At 34.8% G+C, this 17,542-nt stretch overlaps 1 protein-coding gene across 11 annotated transcripts in view; it reads right to left on the reverse strand.

The window, feature by feature from the left end:
* Nucleotides 1-17,542, reverse strand: part of LRRC7 (leucine rich repeat containing 7) — a 579,044-nt gene that overhangs the window by 400,732 nt on the left and 160,770 nt on the right. For 2 of the 11 annotated variants that reach the window (XM_017532088.2, XM_037739868.1), the window contains one exon: nt 16,264-16,340. The exons of the other annotated variants lie outside the window; for them this stretch is intronic. In XM_017532088.2, coding sequence (XP_017387577.1) covers nt 16,264 — 1 coding nt within the window. In that variant the 5' untranslated portion in view covers nt 16,265-16,340. The remainder of the gene's footprint in view (nt 1-16,263; nt 16,341-17,542) is intronic. 11 annotated transcript variants of the gene reach the window in all.

The following is a 17,542-nucleotide window of genomic DNA, read 5'->3' on the forward strand; positions in this document are numbered from 1 at the left end:
AGAGACAATTTGACTTCCTCCTTTCCTATTTGAATACCCTTTATTTCTTTTTCTTGCCTGATTGCTCTGGCTAGAACTTCTAATACTATATTGAATAGCAGTGGTGAGAGCGGGCATCCTTGCCTGGTGCCACATTTCAAGGGAAATGCTTCCAGTTTTTGCTCATTCAGTATGATATTGGCTGCATGGACTTGTTTTTTTTTTAACTTGACCAGAGCTTTTGAAATTTCTCAGTGACTGCATATTTCAGTCATAACAGTATTCATCTTATTTTGATCAATTAGCTCTATGCATTTTTTCCTATTTTCCATTAGCTTGTATAAAAACTATCCAACTTTAAAAAAAAATTCGAAGCAACATTTAAAGTCTTTTGTTGTCCTAGTAGTAAATGTTTTATTTTAAAAAATACTTAGCTTTTTCTTGACGTTATCTTTCAGACTTTTAAAATAAAGTCAGTATTTTTAAAACTAGCCAACTAATACTACTAAATTGGAATTACTTTCATAACACATAATAGTTTTTTTTAATTGAGAGACTGTTTTCCTATTTCATTTTCAAGGCACTAAATGGCTCAAATAATAGTTCCATTGGTATAAAATAAATCAAGCAAAAACACTTTGTCTAGTGTGTTTAATATCTTACCTAGTTAGCAATAAACATGTTATTTTTGGTTCTATAAAGCGAAAGCTTAGGGACAGTAGAGAGGACATTTTCACATTTTACTTGGAAGTTCCAAATAACTTCATACTACTAATAAGCAAGATCTTGTAATAGTGTACCTATTTCATAAATCCTTATAAACTGCTTGGAACATCCAATGATATTCTCCTGCTTTCAAAATGCATCAATAGAGAATCCTTGTATAAATTTGCTAACATCCACAGAGGGAGACCCCTTTCCACAAGTTGGACATTGAACATTTTGTCCGAGATAATGTTTTTGCAATTTGTTCTGCAATAGCAATGTGAACACCTTTCAAATGTACAATCCAAACAAAAAGCTAACGTTGATGAGGATGTATAAATACATTTATCATTCTCTTTTTCAGAGGGCTAAGTTAGGAACAGTTTATTTCCTGTTAGCATCCTCCAAATAAGCACATTTTCTTGTGTTTCTTCCACATTTGGTAAAACAATAGTGACTTTATACTTGATATGGTTTGGCTGTATCTCCACCCAAATCTTATCTTGAATTGTAGTTCCTATAATCCCCACATATTGTGGGAGGAACCCAGTGGGAAGTAATTGAATCATGGGGCAGTTTCCCCATGCTGCTGTTCTTGTAATAGTGAGTAAGTTCTCATGAGATCTCATGGTTTTATGAGGAACTTTTTCCCCTTTTATTTGTCACTTCTTGCTGGTGTCATGTGAAGAGAGATCTGTTTGTTTCCCCACCTGCCATAATTGTAAGTTTTCTGAGGCTTCCCAAGTCCTGAACTGTGAGTCAATTAAAGCTCTTTCCTTTATAAATCACCAGTCTCAGGTACGTCTTTATTAGTAGTGTCAGAACAGACTGATAACAGTAAATTGGTACCACGTAGTGGGGCACTGGTATAAAGACACCTGAAAATGTGGAAGTAACCTTGGAACTGGTAACAGGCAGACATTGGAACAGTTTGAAGGGTTTAGAAGAAGATAGGAAAATGTAGAAAAGTTTGGAACTTCCTAGAGACTTGGAGGGCTCAGAAGACAGGAAGATGTGGGAATGTTTGGAGCTTCCTATAAATTTGAATGGCTTTGGCCAAAATGTTGATAGAGATATGGACAATAAAGTCCAGGCTGAAGTGGGCTTAAATGGAGATGAAGAACTTGGGAACAGGTGTAAAAGTCACTCTTGCTAAGCAAAGAGACTGGTAGCATTTTGCCCCTGCCCTTGAGATATGCAAAACTTTGAACTTGAGAGGGATGATTTAGGGTATCTAGTGACAGAAATTTCTCTGGAGCAAAGTATTCCAGAGGAAGCATAGCATAAAAGTTTTAAAAATTTGCAGACTGACAATGCAGTAAAAAAGAAAAATCCATTTTCTGGAAAGACATTAATGCCTATGACAGAAATTTACATAAGTAACCAGACACCAAATACCAAGCCAAATCACCAAGAAAATGGGGAAAATTTCTCCAGGAGATGTCAGAGACCCTCATGGCAACCCCTTCCATCACAGGCCTAGAGGACTAGGGGGAAATAATGGTTTATTGGGTCAGGTCAAGGCACCTCCTGCTGTGTGCAGCCTCAGGACTGGGTGCCCTGTGTCCCAGCCACTCTAGCCTTGACTAAAAGGGGCCAAAGTACAGCTTGGACCATTGCTATAGAGGGTGCAAGCTCCAAGCCTTGGCAGCTCCCTTGTGGTGTTGGGCCTGTGGTTGCATAGAAGTCAAGAATTAAAGTTTGGGAACCTCCACCTAGATTTCAGAGGATGTCTGAAAAGGTCTGGATGTCTAAGCAGAATTGTACTGCAGGGGCAGAGCCCTCATGCAGAACCTCTGCTAGAACAGTGCAGAAGGGAAATGAGGGGTTGGAGCCCCCACACAGAGTCCCCACTGGGGCACTGCCTGGAGCTATAAGAAGTGGGCCACTGTCCTCCAGACCACAGAATGGTAGATCCACTGACAGTTTGTACCGTGTGAATGGAAAAGCCACAGGCACTGAATGCCAGCCCATAAAAGCAGCCAGGAGTGGAGCTATACCCTGAAAAGCCACAGGGGCAGAGCTGTCCTAGATTATGATAACCTGCCTCTTGCATAAGTGTGACCTGGATGTGAGACATAGAGTCAAAGGTGATGCTTTTGGAGCTTTAAGGTTTGACAACCCTGGGGGGACTAGGGGAGGAATAGCAGAGGGTGGGAGAATTGGGTAGGGATAACACCGGGGAGAAATACCTAATGTAGATGATGGGGGATGGATGTAGCAAATCATCATGGCACCTGTATACGGATGCAACAGTCTTGTATCATCTGCACATGTACCCCTTAAAGTATAATTAAAAAAAAAAGATTTGACTGCCCTGCTTGATTTTGGACTTGCATGGGGCCTGTGGCACCTTTGTTTTGGCCAATTTATCCTATTTGGAATGGGTATATTTACAAAATACCTGTACCCGCATTGTATCTAGGAGGTAATAAACTTGCTTTTGATTTACAGTCTCATAGATGGAAGGGATTTGCCTTGCCAGAGATGAGACTTTGGACTTGGACTTCTGAGTTATTTCCGGAATTAGTAAAGACCTTGGGGGACTGTTGGAAAGGCATGATTGAGTTTTGAATTGTGAGGACATGAGATTTGGGAAAGGCCAGGGGTGGAATGATATGATTTGGCTGTGTCTCCACCCAAATCTCATCTTGGATTTTAGTTACCATAATCCCCATGTGTTTTGGAAAGGACCTAGAGGGAGGTAATGGAATAATGGGGGCAGTTACCCCCATGTGCTGCTCTTGTGATAGTGAGTGAGTTCTCAAGAGATCTAATTTTTTTTTTGAAACAGAGTTTCACTATTTTTGCCCAGGTGTGATCTTGGCTCACTGCAACCTCTGCCTCCTGGCTTCAAATGATTCTCCTGCCTTAGTCTCCCAAGTAGTTGGGCATGTGCCACCATGCCCCACTAATTTTTTGTATTTTTAGTAGAGATGGGGTTTCTCCATTTTGGTCAGGCGAGTCTCGAACACCCAGCCTCAGGTGATCCATCCATCTCAGCCTCCAAAGTGCTAGGATTACAGGCATGAGCCACCATGCCTGGCCTCATCTGATGGTTTTATAAAGGGATTTTCTCTTTTGTTCAGCACTTCTCCTTGCTGCTGCCATATGAAGAAGGACATGTTTGCTTCCCTTCTGCTGTGATTAAATTTTCTGAGGCCTCCCCAGCCATGCTGAACTGTGAGCCAGTTAAAGCTCTTTCCTTAATAAATTACCCAGTCTCAGGTATGTCTTTATTAATAATGTAAGAATGGATTAATACAATACTATTGCCATTATCCAGCTTATGTGCATACTCTTCAGCAATTTATTCCTTTTCCTTTTGGCTTAGCTGTAAAACTTTAAGTTCACTTATTTCAATTGCCAAATGGGTAATAGTATAAATGAAGTTGAAGCTTCCTTTCTGCAAATAAGTTTTATTCTCTATTAGGAAAAGTTGATTCAATTCCATAAAATGAAAGAAAATGTAATTCATTTCTGCATTTCCTTGTTCATGATCATGGAAAGAGCTAGGATTTGAAGTCCCCTTTTCTTTTTCCATTTTCTTACTCTCCACAATGGCAGATATTTTGATGTAGAAATAACTACCTAATCTGTCTTCTTCACAAGGAGTACACTGCACAGTAGTTGAAGCCAATGAACTGCAGGATGGCTTTATCCTTCCTTCCCTTGCTGCATATTTTATGGCCTTTAATGTAGCTTCATTCCTTGTTAAATACATTCTCCAGGCAATTTGACAGATGGGACTGACTTTTTTTGGTGTTTATATGGTATTTTCAAAGCAAGAACAAATCTTCCCATTTCAAACAGTTTCTAGTTAGATCTCAGTAAAGATGTTACATGAATCCCATTTTTTTAAATGGGGAGGGTGTGAGTAGGGGCTGTTGTTGGTTAAATGGAATTTAATAAACTAGAAGCTTATACTTTCCAAAAAACCTGTCACCAACAGAACTTAAACTATTCTATCAATACTTTAAAAAGAGAAATATAAACATGGCACTACATATTTTGAAAAAAGTAATAAAACTGCGAGTAAATACACATCTCAGGTGACTGCCAGAAACATCTGGATATTGTGTTAAGCACCTGCAGGGAATGGAAAGATACAGGGTGATAAAAATGGCTGACATGATGATATAAGTTCATGTTAATTCAAATCCCTCCTGGGAACTATTTTTACACCATCCTCACACTCAGAGCTTCCATAAATTAGTTTTTGCCAAAATGATTAACAGCTTTTGTTTAATCTTTTTCTATATTTATGAACATAAGATTATGGTAAGATTTCATAGTTATAATTGTATCCTGTTTATTTAGTGTCTTCAAAGGAAATGAAAAGTCCCACAGAAAATATATAAAACCAGACTCTTCAATATAGTCAGAGAATTCAAATGACACATCAAGTCTTGGTTTATAGTTTCTAAATTCCTTAATTTAGAGCTCACACAGAAAGCCTCCTTTCTAATGAAAATTGATCTAGAAAAAGCAATTCTGTAAAGTATGGTAATTTTGAACATAAGTTATTAATGAGAGTGGCTGTAGGAATCCACTTAGACTTGTATTGTCCCCTATGGTACTAGTAACAACTCAGTGAAAGAGTGAAAGAAAAGACAGCTACTTAACTGCAGGACATATAAGTAAAAGAAGTAGCTCTCTAAGAAGAAAATCTGTTAGTAAAGGAGTAGGATTGGCAAAAAGATGGTGGTGGGGAAAATTTGGAAGAGAGAATTAGTGGCTACAATTATAAAAACCCCTTACAACAAAGCACTCTTCACATTCATTTGCTTCTCCTCTCCTCGGAAGCTGTGAGGTTCTTCTCTTGCAGGATGGAATCATTCATTCTCCCAGGTGCCAGAAGGTTGGCCACTAATGACTCACAGGTGCATCCCTCTCAGGGCTCTGCCCTTGACTAAAGGGGATTACCTCATCCCAGATACATCCCTCCAATGACTAAGGCTGGTTTGAAAGCTCAGATTCCTTGCCTCACTTTGGCATAAAACTGAAGGGCTTTCCCAGCTCCAGTGCTACCCTTAGGCTCCATTGAGTCCCATGTTGCAACCTCACTGTAGTTCAAATTCTCTCTTTATCCAGAACAACTCAATAACTCTTCTGCACACAAATTTTTACCTTGGAGTCTGTTTCCAAGGAATCCAACCTAAGATACACTTAATAGCTTAACCTCCATGGTTATAGAGTTCTCCTGAACGTCCCCCAAATATCTTAACCATCAGACTCTATAAACTCAGATTTTCTTTTCTTTACAGTTTTTTATTTAATTCTGTTATTTTTCTTGGCATTAAGGCTTTTTTCTTCTGTGGACATAATTGGCTCTGGCCCTCAGACACCTTCATATTTTAAAGATGTTTAAAGCCGAGTGTTGCTCTCTGTTATCTTCTTACCTTGATTTTTTGCTTTTCTTAGGCAACCTAATTTATACCCTTGGCTTTAGTGCCCATCTTCATGGTAAAATCTGAATCCACATCTTTAGCTCAGAACTCTGTGCTTCATTTCAGAAACCCACTTACCTACTTAGTATTGCTACCTGGATATCCTATGACTGTTCCTGGTAGCCATTCTCCCTACCTTCTGCCATAATTTCCATCAACCTACCCTTTACACTATGACCAGAGGTGCCACATTTAATGACATCAATACAACTATTGTCATTGTTTCATTGTTGTTGTTTTAATAAGGAGCCTTTACATTTCTATCTAATAAGGCTTTAACTCTATAGAGCTTTTTTTATGGTGATAAAATTTTATGATAGTTTCTTCATCCAGTTGCTCTCAAACAAACTCTTTCCTCTCGGCAATAAAGTAGAAATAGAATGGTCCTTCAAGTCATATAGAAATAGACTGCAATATTGGTTTTCCCTTTAGTAACCAAGGTAACTCAAAAAGTTACTTACATAACTTCTCTGCATCTCAGTTTCTCATGTTTCTTACAGAGATAACACGAAGGCTAAGTGAGAAAATGTGTGCATAAACGTATTTTGACTATATAGAAATGACTCGATACATGCGAATTTTACTCTCTTCTGATATTCCATCTTTCTCTAGGTTAATAGTCACAGCTTTAGTGTAAACAACTATGAAAACTAAATATACGAACCAAATAAATGTCTATTTATAGTAACAGTGAAAAGGAATTATTCTAAAATAGCAAGTTTCTGTGGTACAACTGAAATAACTTTATTTACAAAAATTCAATAACCACACAATTGTATAATTTTTTGGAGTTTCTCTACCACCTACAAATATGTCTCTGTGACTTCTCAACTCAAAAGAGAAACAACCATCTTGACTGATTTCTGCATTTCCTCTTTGTTCCAATCAATTTCTCACATGGTGTCAGGATTCATCTTTCAAATTCCTAGCCCTAAACTATCATCCCCTTGCATAAAACACAAGCTCTTATGGGGGTGTGAATTTCATCTGTTTTATTTTCTGTTAGATTCCCAGAACCTAGTAAGGTACTCAGCAGGTAACAGATGCTCAATAAACATTAGTTGAATAAATAAATCCTAGCATTAAAAAAGCATAAATTTGTCAATTTTTTGTATAATTTTACATTTTATTCTTCCTTACAAATTGTAAGAACTTTTTTCCCAAAAATGTTCATAATAGGTTATATTTTCTTTTGAAATAAATTTGTCTAATTTAATTTACATTTCTTGATTTTCAAATAATTATTATAAGCAATGTTTATTGCATATTATGTGCCATGTGTCCTGTTACTTCCTATTCTAATCCAATTCTCAAACTGCTCTCACATTTATATTTCATATGAATAGCCCCAAATCCCTCATTCACAAAGGCACATTTTTTTTTTTTTTTTTTTTTAATGAAGTCTCGCTCTGTAGCCCAGGCTGGAGTGCAGTAGCATGATCTTGGCTCACTGCACCCTCCACCTCCTGGGTTCAAGCGATTCCCCTGAAAGGCACAAGTTTTATCAGTTTTGTTTGCTGCCCAACACTTTTAGACGATATTAAGAAATGAGTACAATTATATCCTTTTTTTTTCTTTACAGATGAGGAAAAAGAAGCAATGAAAGATAAAGTAATGTGCTCAATTTTAAACAGTCATAGATGGCAGTACTAGATTTTAAACTAGACAATTCAACTCTAGAACATGTGGTTTTAACCACTAGGTTCTACTGCTTCCATGACTTCTATGTCTGTGCTAGCCTCGAGGCCTACTTGAAATGAACGAATGTTTTCATCCCCAAAATTCATATGTTGAAATTTTAACCTCCAAATTAAAGCATCAGAAGGAGAGGCCCTTGGGAGGTGTTGAAGTCATGAGGGCAGAGCTCTCATAAATGGAATTAATGTCCTTATAAAAAAAGACCCCAGAGACTCTGTTGCTCCTTCTACCATGTGAGGTTACAGTGAGAGCACAGCTGCTGATGAAGAAGAGGCCCTCATTAGACACTGAATCTGCTGGTACTTTGATCTTGCACTTCTCAGCCTACGGAACTGTAAGAAATAAACTTTCATTGTTTATAAGTCACTCAGTCTATGGTATTTTGGTATAAAAATCCAAAAGCACAAAGCTATGCTTTCCACTGCTGTAACTTGTAAATAGAAGGGTCTGTAAATATCACATGAAACGAATAGTCAGGAAAATGAAAGTTTTAATTTCCAAATTCTCTTACTAGAAATTTGTGGCAGCTGTCCAGTAAAACACAAAGGAAAGCAAGAAAGAACTCAGGAGGACTTCTGGCAACGTATTTACTGTCAGAATGATAAAAAATCAGCGGTATGCTTTTGCCAGTTTTGATATTTTGAGACAATATTTTTCTCTTAATATGCTAAGTCTCAAATGAAGTTATACTGCTTTCCATTTATTGACATCTCTTATCTAGGAAATAACATTTTCAGGATAGCTGTGTCAAAAAATATGAAGTCATCTATGCATTTCATAGCAGATTTTAAATGTTCCTTAATTGTAAAAATGAACTTTTTCACAACCATAGGTGAGTCAAAATAAAAATAATTAAATAATTTAGGAAGAGAGACATCCTGTCATTATAATCTATAAGAATTATGTAACTGCTTCCACAGAATTAAATACCAATATAAATTACATGTAGAAGAACTACATATAATTGAATAGTTAATTCCATTACAAAACCAAAAGATGTCATTTATGTTATACGTCTTTTTTAAAAAAGCATAAAAATGGCAAAAACTAACATAAAAATCAAATTTTTAGGTGGGGAAAATATTCGCAATGCATTTGAAAGAAAATGCATATATATATATAAAACATACAAGGAGTATATGTATTGTATATATCACATACAAAGAGTATGGTATATACCATATATGCTATATATTGCATACAAAGAGTAGTTACAAAGTGATAAGCAAAAGCCAACACTAAAAAAATAGGCAAAGAATATCCATATACAATTTATAGAAGAGCATATGGCTAATACGCATATGAAACAATTCTGAATCTCTCTAATAGAAAAACGCAACTTGAAGTAATTCAGACATTACTTTATGCCTGGCTGAATGAGAAAAATGATCACAACAGACTTCTGGGTAGCAATCTGGGCAAAGGATATTAAATATAAAATCCTGTGGAAATGTAAACCATCACAGCTTTTGAGTGCATTATCCATGTATTAAACTTAGAAAGTCTTATTCACTGCATTATGGATAATGGGAAAAAACTGGAAGAAGCTCTGTGCAGGACAATTTTATAAAATCTACCAAAATTACAAAAAGGCATACCATTGTATATAGCAACTTTATTTCTTCTAGATATGCTTACATAGATGGAAAATAGTCTTGTATATGCTCATTTAGAGCACCTATGCTCACAATTACAAAAGACTGGTTATGAAATAAATCAATACAATGTATGACACTACGGAGCTGTCAAAAAATAAAATTAGAAATTTTTTTGTGAGCACATATGAAATTATCTCCAATATTTTCTATTAAGCAAAAAAAGGCATTGAATAGTGTCTAAATATGCTATAATTTCTATGGAAAAGGAGAAAAATATATATGTGTGTACACAGGCTTATATATGTGAAAAATATTTCTGGAAATTCATATAAGAAGCTGGTAATGCCAGTTACTTGTCTCTAGAGAGGGAAATTGGCTGGGGATAGAATTGGGAGAGACTATTTCCAGTTTATTATTTAGAAGCATTTGATTTTTGAATCACATGAGCTGTTACCCATTAATATTAAAGATGATTTTTTTACATGACAATGTGAATGTACTTAATGCCAGTGAATTATACACATAAAAAAGGTTAAATGGGAAATTGTATTTTACATATATTTTTGCACAAAATACTTTTTAAAATAATAATTTTCTTAAAGTACCTGTTTCTCAACAAGTCTGTACCTAAGGTTGTATATATCCTTTGGAAAATATAGATAAGTAAATAAGGATAGATTTAAGTTGGCTTATATACCAACTTAAATATACCAGTATTTTACAGGCAAAAAATTGAAAACGGAATAGTAAATTATCCCTAATTAAGGGATTTTTTTGAATAAAAATTATCCAGATATCAAATCAAATGCAACCATTAAAGAGAATACTTTATGAATGAATAAGTAAATTGTGGTATATTGTATAATTGCATATTATTCAGTGCTAAAGGGAAACGAGTCAATGAAAGGACATGAAGAAAACCTAAATGCGTATTACCAAGTGAAAGGGCCAATCTGAAAAAAATCACACACTGTTTGATTCCAATTATATGACATCCTGAATATGACAAATTTATGGAGACAGTAAAAAAATCAGTGGGTGCCAGAGATTAGGGAAGATGGAGCACAGAGGATTTTTAGGGCAGTGAAATTATTCTGTATTATATTATAATGGTGGATAAAAGTCATTATATGTTTGTCAAAACCCATAGAATATACAACACCAGGACTGAATCCTAATGTAAACTACAGACTTTGAGTGATAACTATATGGGAGTGCAGGTTCATTGATTGCAACAAATATAGCACTCTTATGTGGGATGTCAATAGTGGGGGAGTCTGTAAATGTTTGGGGTTAGGTGGTGAATGGGAAATCTGTGTACTTTCTGCACAATTTTTGCAATGTACCTAACACTGCTGTAAAAATAAAGTCTGTGTTTTTTTCAAATAAAAAGAATTCTGAGGAAAAGAAAAGAAAGGATACATTAGTCTATACTAGTTGACATGTAAAAGTTTCCGTGATTATTCTGAAGAGTTCTGGAGATGGATGGTGGTAATGGCTGCAAAACAATCTGAATATAGTTAATGCTACCGAACTTAAAAGTGGTTAGATGGTAACTTTTATGTTGAGTATTTTATCATATGTAAAAAGAATTAAAAAATATAAACAACAACTATCAAAGGAGCAACAATAAGATTATTGACTGTTCCTAACAGAAAGGATGAAAGCTAGAAGACAATGGAATGAAATTTTTGGTGCTGAAAGAAATTCTATAACCAGCTAAAGTTTAGAAACATAGATACAAGAATTTTCAGAGAAATAAAAACAGAAAATTTATTTCCAGCACACCAGCACTAAAAGAAATCCTGAAATGACTCCTTCAGACATAAGCAGAATATTTTCAGATGGAAACACAGCTGTGCAGAAGAAATGAATGACAATGGAAAAGTAAATGTGCAGGTAAACATAAGTGGATATTGACTATATAAACAGTAATAGAAATGTTCTAAGTATACTTTAAAAACTGTGAAAAATGTCTTATTAATGGCACAGGATGGAGTTAAAATTTTCTAAGATTCTAGCAATATCAGGGAATTATTAGTAGTAACTATTTATGTTAGGCTGTAAAAAGTTGAGGCTGAATGTGAAATCCCTAGAGCAACCACTATAAAAACAGTATAAGAATGTATATTTAATGAATTAATAAATTAAAAATAGAATAACAAGAAGTATCTCTTTAATTTTAAAATCCAAAAGAAATCAATAAAGGAGAGAAAAAATATAAGTGGGTGAGTTAAAGAAAAAGTAAATAGTAACATGACAGATACAAACTCAAGTTTACTTTAATAAATATAAATGTAAATAGACTATATAATTCAAGTAAATATCAACGCTATCAGATTAGATTTTTAAAATAAAGGCTACTATAAGATGCTTACAAGAGGTCATAATGTAAGAACCAGAAGGTTGACAGAAGGCTACAAAGAGAAAAAACATGCAAATATTAACCGAATGTGAGTTGGCAGTGTTTGTGCTAAAAACAGAAAGAGTGGATTTTTAAAGCAAAATGCATTATTAGAGATAAAAAGCAACATTTTATAATGATAAAATAATTAACCCATAAAGTATGTAAACGTTAATTGTAGTTATCCTTTGAGTGGTTTTTAAAGTGATTTTTACATTCTTCATTATACTTCTCTATATTGTTTGAAATTTTTACAATAAGCATGAATTATTTATATAACCTGAATTAAAACAATAAAGTCATATTTTACAGTAGACAGAAAAAGAAATAATGCAATACAAAGATTTAGGTGTAATCTCTTTCTAAACAAAAAAAGTTTAAAAAGATTTAGTGGTTATTATGCTCTGATTACAATTATAAAAATTAAGTCTACCATGCCAGGTCAAGAAAAATAAAAATAGCACTAATGAGAATCAGGTGGAAAATCACACATGAAAGTGTTATATAATCTCATTTTCTTCTTAATCTTATTTGTTTAAGGATTACAAGATAGATAATTCAGAGTGCATTTTCTGCAAGTAGATGATATAGGAGTACTTAAAAACAAAAAGAATGTCAAAATGATCTAAAGAGAGCAAGCACTGATTCATTCATTCATTCATTACTTATGAGTACCTACTTTGTGCGAAATACTGACTGAAATTATTTATGAAGCAAATATATTTGTCAATCTAATGTGGGAAATTACTTTTGAGATTATTAGGTGGAATAATGATAAGTCATACATATTTGATGGGATTACTCAATACTAACACTTCTTTAATATACATTAAATTGAATTTGCTATTCAAATTATGGGGAGAGTTAAGGTGTTTATAACAATGATATTCTGAGAATAAGTAAATGTAATTTACAAAAATAAAACCACCCATAGATAAATCTGAAAAACATAAATGAATCTTTGGGATTGATATAGGAAGGAGATAAAGAATAAAGATGTTGAAAAGGATTCAAAAAACCATTTGGCATCCAAAGTTAGATTAGCTCTACTGGGGTTCCTAATCACTGAGTAAATGTAATATCCAAAAGCTTTTTCTACCTCAATCATTCTCCTCCTAGAATTTTCAGGCGTATTTAACACTGTTGACCTCTTTGAATCTCTCTGCCTCTTTGGTTTCTTTAAAAAACAAAACACACTGGGGTCAGTTGGGGGGAAATAGGGGAGGGATGGTGGGGGGTGGGGAGCTGGGGAGGGATAGCAGGGGGAGAAATGCCAGATGTAGGTGATGGGGAGGAAGGCAGCAAATCACACTGCCACGTGTGTTCCTATGCAACAATTTTGCACGTTCTTCACATGTACCCCAAAACCTAAAATGCAATAAAATAAATAAATGGGGAAAAAAAAACAAAAAAAAAAAAAAAAAAAAACAAAACAAAGACACTGGAAGTCAGTTTTCCTCTTATTTCTAACTATCGGTTTCTGATAGTGGCTAATTTCTCTTTCTTCAAACAGAATTTTGATGAGTGAACACTGATGATTCTAAAAATTCTACCTGTGGCAATGTTTCCTTTCACTCAGTACACGTTTTTTTGCCTGACAAAATTCTGGCAACTTCAATCACCATCTCTATTCAAATAGATCAGCCCATGCTTCATCCAATCCCAGAGCTCCAGTTCTGTATTTCCACCATCCCTGTGATCATCTCTTATTTTGCTATGCAGGAGGCACACGAATGTCACGTTCCAAACTAAAGTTACCATTTTAATATCCTCTGTTGAAGCTAACTGCTATTCTTTTAGTGTTCCAGGTCTCAAATAATGGGATCACAAACCGGTGCCCATGGAACTTGGTAAAGAAGATATTTCTTTCAAATCAAGTTCTTCTCTGTCTCTACTGCAACCACATTCCTGAGCCTGGCTTACTACAAGCCATTGATTTCTGTCTCCCAGCACCAAACTACCTCCCTGCACTCTAGTCTCATCCTGCTACCAAACCTGTCTTCCTTCCTTCCTTCCTTCCTTCCTTCCTTCCTTCCTTCCTTCCTTCCTTCCTTCCTTCCTTCCTTCCCTCCCTCCCTCCCTCCTTCCTTCCATCTTTCCTTCCTTCCTTCCTCTCTCCCTTCTTTCCTTCCTTCCTCCTCCCTCCCTCTCTTCCTTCCTCCCTTTCTTCCTTCCTTCCCTCCTTCCTTCCTCCTCCCTCCCTCTCTCCTTTCCTTTCCTTCCCTCCTTCCTTCCTCCTCCCTCTCTCCTTTCCTTTCTTTCCCTCCTTCCTTCCTCCTCCCTCTCTCCTTTCCTTTCCTTCCCTCCTTCCTTCCTCCTCCCTCTCTCCTTTCTTTTCCTTTCTTTCTTCCTTCCCTCCTTCCTTCCTTCCTCCTCCTCCCTCCCTCTCTCCCTTTCCTTCCTTCCTTCCTTCCTCCCTCCCTCTCTCTTTCTTTCCTTTCTCTACTTTCTTTTCTCTCTCTCTCTTTCCTTTCTCCCTCCTTCCTCCCTTCCCTTCTTTCTTTCTTTCTTTTCTTTTTTTTGAGACAGAGTCTCACTCTGTTGCGCAGGCTAGAGTGCAATGGCATGCTCTCGGCTCACCGCAACCTCTGCCTCCCCAGTTTCGAGCAATTCTCCTGCCTCAGCCTCCCAAGTAGCTGGGACTACAGATGTGCGCCACCATACCCAGCTAATTTTTCTCTTTTTAAGTAGAGACGGGGTTTCACCATGTTGGTCGGGCTGGTCTTGAACCCCTGAGCTTGTGATCCACCCACCTCAGCCTCTCAAATTGCTGGGATTACAGGTGTGAGCCACCACACACAGCTCTCTCTTTCCTTCTTCCTTCCTACCTTTCTTCCTCTCTTTCTTTCTTTCTCTCTTTCTTTCCTTCCCTTTCCCTTCCTCTTAACTCTGTTTTTAAATTCTCCAAATATTTTAAATTATGGCCTTCTAAAGTTCCTTCTGAGCTAAAACTGATATCGTCTATTACCAAGTTATCGATAAATGCAGTTTTACAATTTTTCCTCCTTCAGCATGAAGTTGGCCCAACTGCAATTTGAATTTTTAAGGTGTTTCCTTTCCACCCCCTTATAGGATAAGCATGTGTCACTTTATGGCAATCTAAGATAAAGAGTCTAATTTTGTAAACCAAATACACTAAAAGCTAATAATTTTCATTATAAAAATGTTTTTCATTTCTATTGAGTCATTGCTTAGTATTCTTCTTATCAAAAGGCGTGGTTCCAATTGTATAAATATTTTGTAGAGTTTATCTGAGAAGTATTTATCATTCATGACCTGTCATTCATAAAGCTGTCAAAGAAGAGTGAAAAGGAAGAAACTTCTGTTGGTTTATATAATGCTTTTGGAATCTGTAATGTTAAGCAATTGAAACACAATTTTACACATTTCTGTGGTTATAGAAATATCTACTACTATGAATATTTAATCATAAAACATTTATGCCCACTATTTTGATTATGGATACTGCCATCATTTTGTGTACATTTTTGTTCAAATGTATATTTTAATCATCATTACTACTGAATAAGTCCTATTAAATTAAGAACTAGCTGTATTAAGTTCTATCTTGAAAAAAAAGGAAGTATATATGTAGATATACATGTAAAATCCATTTTTAATTGCAAACTTAGTTCCTTTCTCCATACCAATGAAATATTCATGTAAATACTTTCTAAAATCCTTTCAGCTTTAATATTTTCTGATTCTATTACAATCTTTAAGATACATTTGTGGAGAAAGGATCAACTCTGACCACTTTAATATGGAGCAATGAGATTTTCAAAGATTCTCTTAGCTATTCAAATAATCTTATTTACTTTTCCCACATTCTTAAATTCATTTTTTAACCATTTATCTAAACATTGCATGCTTTTATCATTGAACCTCCAATTTCATTTCTTGAAAATGTCAGGAAATACTGATAAATGCAAGCTCCCGCTTTGTGCCTAGATTTCATTTGATATCACCTTGAATTTTTGAAATGTAACCTTCAAAAAGGAATATAATTTCACTTTATTTCTTAAAAGCATTATTATATAATAATAATTATTAATGGCTTATGAGAGGAATCAATGCATTTACATAGTGGATAAATATGTCACAAGATATAGGGAGAATCATTTACTCTTTTTATGATGGAATAAGTATTGAATTAGGGGCTCTAAAAATAAGATCTGAGAGAGGATACAATACTTAAGTTCACATTTCCTATGAATGGAATTTCATTATTACTGACAGAAAAGGAGTTTCCTAAGATTCATAGTTACCATGTTGCTTCCTAATTATTTTCCTGATGTGATATAGGTTAACATGAAAACTGCTAAGTATAAATTTAAAATTACAAGACTATTTGGTCATTTAGAGTAAAATTCCCATAGCACTATTGAATTCTATATACTTAAGCATAGTAAAATAACATAGTATCTACTTGCTAGTTATTCCTGTCTCTGCAGACTTCTAGGTTGTGACCACTTTGACTTGCATTTTTTTTCATGTAGCGGGCTCCTTTAAAAAAAAAGAAAATTTAAAAAATTTTAATTAACTGCAATTATAAATTGACAAATGCATCTAAATGAACATAATAAGCAAGAATGGAATGTGAAGAGCTTAATCAGATGCTTTCCTAATTGTCAGGTTACATATCCTATAAGGATAATTTCATAAACAGTACCACTAAACATAAGAGCTGTGGGTATATAAATCCAGGGTGGAATAAAAGAGTGGCACTGTTGTCCAACATTCTTTCTTAAAGCAATACTTGGATACCTTTAAGCAAAAATGCTTTACATAGTGCTTTTCCTTCTTGCCTATTTTATTTCTGGTAACTAAATAATAAATGTAAAATGCGTTTTTTCTTGTTTTGAAAATTACAAAAAATTAAAAAAAATCATAATTTAGATTCATACAGGTTAGAGTTGCCTTCTCCTCTAATTATTCTGAATGAATAAAATTTTATATTCTTGCTATTATATCTTAAACACTGATTTGGTAATTCCCAGTGGTCATTAAAACAAAACTAAGTGCTTTGACATTGTTATTACGTGTGCATATAGCCATAGCTTAATGTATTCAGTATAACTAAATAACTGAGCCTGAAATACCCAAATGCATTTGTAATTAAGTGTATTTTAGAAAAGTGACTTGCATGAGACTGATGGAGATAGACACATTAACTTGGTGTTGTGATTTGCACTCTATACATTTCATGGTTGATATCAAAAATAAATAAGAAAATGTACTTTAAATTTATTAATTTGAATACTCAATACTCAATATAACTACATCTATAAAACCCAAGACTCTTTATATAATCATTAAATGTATAAGTCAGGACTATAGGGAATTTCCACTTATCAGTGGGACAGAAAAGTATCTAGTTCATGTCCAGAGTCAGGCAGGGCCTGGTATGTCTTAAGAGTCATAGAGGGAGTCTTAATTATCATTATTACTTAGTGCAATGCTTCTATTAAAAATTTTAAAAAGGAAATAAAAAACCCAAAAACTTCAAGATCTACTTAAGCCATTTTACACAGTATGACTTAGATACTAAAATCTTTTCTTGAATTTGAAACTTTAAAGGATATTTTGGAAACTAAAAACTACAATGACAATATATAAATAGCAGGTAAAATGCTGAAGATTATGTTTAATTGATACAACTCTTTTTTTTTTTTTTTTTTTTTTTTTTTTTTTTTTTTTTTTTTTTT

This window comes from Cebus imitator, unplaced genomic scaffold (genome assembly GCF_001604975.1).
Source record: "Cebus imitator isolate Cc_AM_T3 unplaced genomic scaffold, Cebus_imitator-1.0 Scaffold3, whole genome shotgun sequence".
In the NCBI taxonomy this organism is placed as follows: Eukaryota; Metazoa; Chordata; class Mammalia; order Primates; family Cebidae; genus Cebus; species Cebus imitator.